Source organism: Emiliania huxleyi, assembly GCF_000372725.1.
Source record: "Emiliania huxleyi CCMP1516 chromosome Unknown EMIHUscaffold_1174, whole genome shotgun sequence".
Classification (NCBI taxonomy): domain Eukaryota; phylum Haptophyta; order Isochrysidales; family Noelaerhabdaceae; genus Emiliania; species Emiliania huxleyi.
The window spans coordinates 5503-8002 of NW_005201417.1; the positions used below are offsets into that span (position 1 = coordinate 5503).

At 65.8% G+C, this 2500-nt stretch overlaps 2 protein-coding genes across 2 annotated transcripts in view; both read left to right on the forward strand.

The window, feature by feature from the left end:
• Positions 1-13: 13 nt before the first annotated feature.
• EMIHUDRAFT_77837 (hypothetical protein) lies at positions 14-1141 on the forward strand (the record flags this gene model as incomplete). Its single annotated transcript, XM_005790900.1, has 2 exons — positions 14-659; positions 717-1141. The coding sequence occupies 2 exons, from the start codon at positions 14-16 to the stop codon at positions 1139-1141; spliced, it is 1071 nt and encodes a 356-aa protein (XP_005790957.1).
• Positions 1142-1907: 766 nt separating this feature from the next.
• EMIHUDRAFT_446918 (hypothetical protein) overlaps positions 1908-2500 on the forward strand; it is a 1077-nt gene continuing 484 nt past the window's right edge. Inside the window, exon 1 of the mRNA XM_005790901.1 lies at positions 1908-2500. This exon is cut by the window's right edge and continues 484 nt beyond it. Coding sequence (XP_005790958.1) covers positions 1930-2500 — 571 coding nt within the window. The 5' untranslated portion in view covers positions 1908-1929.

Genomic DNA, 2500 nt, shown 5'->3' on the forward strand with positions numbered 1-2500 from the left:
CTTCGACCTCGAGATGCGGGGCGTCTTCCCGCTGCAGTACGTCGCCTCGCAGGCCTTCCGCGGCACAAACGCCGACGCATGGGAGGACTTGCTGGCCGACCAAAAGGACCGGTTCGTCCTCGTCGGCGGCAAGGGCGGCGTCGGCAAGACCACGACCTCGGCTTCGCTGGCGGTGCAGTTCGCGACGGACGGCCACTCGACGCTGCTCGTCTCGACGGACCCCGCGCACTCTCTCGGCGATGCGCTCGAGACGGACCTCTCGTCGGGCGAGGTTGTGCGCGTGGAGGGCGTGGCGGGCGCGTCGCTGTACGCGTGCGAGGTCAAGGTGGACGACGCCGTCGCCGAGTTCAAGCGGCTGGTGGGCGGCGTCTCGTCGGCCGAGGGAGGCGCCGCCTCGGCACAGGGTCTCGGCCTCTCCGACTTCGCGGACATCTTCGACGCGGTGCCGCCCGGTGTCGACGAGCTCATCGCCCTCTCAAAGATTGTCGCCCTCGCGCAGCGAGACGCCTACGGCATCCACTTCGACCGCGTCGTCATCGACACGGCGCCGACCGGCCACACGCTGCGGCTGCTCACCTTCCCCGACTTCCTCGACCGCTTCATCACCCGCCTCCTCGTCCTCCGCTCGCGCTTCGACGGCGCCGCCAACATGCTGGGCGGTGCGCAGCAGTTGCTGGGCAAGGTGTTCGGCGGCGGCGGCGGCGGTGGAGGCGGAGGCGCACCCGCAGACGCGCCCGACGAGCCGACGGCGGTGACGAAGCTCAAGGAGTTCCAGGCCCAGATGCAGGCGCTGCAGGCGCTGCTGCACGACCCGGAGACGACCGAGTTTTGTATCGTCACCATCGCGACGGCTCTCTCGCTCAACGAGGCGGAGCGGCTGCTGCTCGAGCTGAGGCGGGAGGGGATCGCGGTGCGGCGCGGCGTCGTCAACCGGCTCATCGCGACCGACGTGGCGGACGGGTACGTCGCGAGGCTCGCCAACGGGCAGCGGCAGTGCCTCGCCGAGCTCGACGACCTCGCGGCCCGCTGCGCGGTCGACGTCACGCAGGTGCCGTACTTCGACACGGAGCTGCGCTCCGTCTACGGCCTGCGCGCGATGGGCAACGCGCTCTTTGACGCGCCGCCGCCCTCCAGCAGCTGACCCCTTTCGGAGCATGTAGACCTGCCATCTGATCGCGCGTTCAGCGTTAGGGGTTAGCGAAGCCCGAAGGACGCTCCTTCGTTTCACGATCCGGATTCGCGATGTCACCTCTATAATCGTTACACGAATTGACGAAAGTTTCGAATTTCCGAAAGACCGCGCCGCGCATGATCTCATGAATGAGTGCGCGACACGCATGTTGCGAGCAGCGTTGTTGATGTTTTGTGCGCACCGGTCATGCGCGCTATGGTGGTTGAGACGGAACTGCGGCCGGGTCCGATGACGAGGTCGGTGGCAGCGGAAAGGTCTCCCAGCGCGAGGATTGACTTTGAGACCGAGCCGCCGCTGTCGAGCAGCCGAAATCGGAGCTGCTTGTCGCAAGCCGTCAAAGATCTAAGCGCGGGGAGAGCACTTGCGTTTCGCGAATTGAAGTCCGTCACTCCGAGTAGCGCGCTGACGACTACAGCTTGCATCGGCTCAATCTCCCAGCACGTGCCATTCCGCCAGTTGCCCACGCCAGCGCAGCTCTCGGCGGTCGACACCGCTTTGTACGAGAGCATGAAAAGAGCGGCGACGTTCACGTCAACACCACCAGCAGCGAGCGTCGGCAGTAGCAGCGACGACAGCATGATTTGCAAAATTGCAAGACCAGCCGCCCACATCGGCAGCCACAGTCGGAACTCGAGATACCACATCTCGGGTACAAACTGAGAAAAATTCGGATCCACGAGGCAAGGAGGGCGGCTCAGACGGCCAAACTCGCACGGCCAATCCGACCCAAACCTACAATGTCAGTCTCCTTCTCCTCCGCCGCAGCCTCTTCCTCCGCCGCATCGTCGCGAGTCTGCACCAACCTTTTGGACCCGCTCTACCACCCGCTGGAGTACATCAACCCCTTGGAGTGGCTCGAATATTGGTCCGACCGTCTTGGCGGGTGTGCCGACGCCGAGGAGACCCGCCACTTCGCTGCGCTCGAGCCGTACGTGGCGAGTAGCTCCGTAGAGCCGCCTCTTGTGGCCGCCAACGGGACACTCGCCGACGACCAGCTGGATGTCGTGGTGATGCGCTTCGCGACCGAGCATGCCTACGCCCTCGCTGCCGCCTCTGCCGCCTTGCTCGCGCTGGCTATTGCCTTGCGGTACCGCCAGGGCTCCTCGAGTGCAGCTGCGCGCGGCATAGGGCTGATCGACGCGCGGTCCGAGCGCTCGGACGGCCAGACGCCAAAGTTCAGGCTCCGCTGGAACAGCAAGAGCAACGCCTTCCAGTCGACGGCCTCATCCGGCGACCTCGAGAGCCAGACGCCGCGCCCAAAGCCGCAGCAGCCCAAGCTCCCGCCGCCCCCTAAAGAGTGGGTTGTCA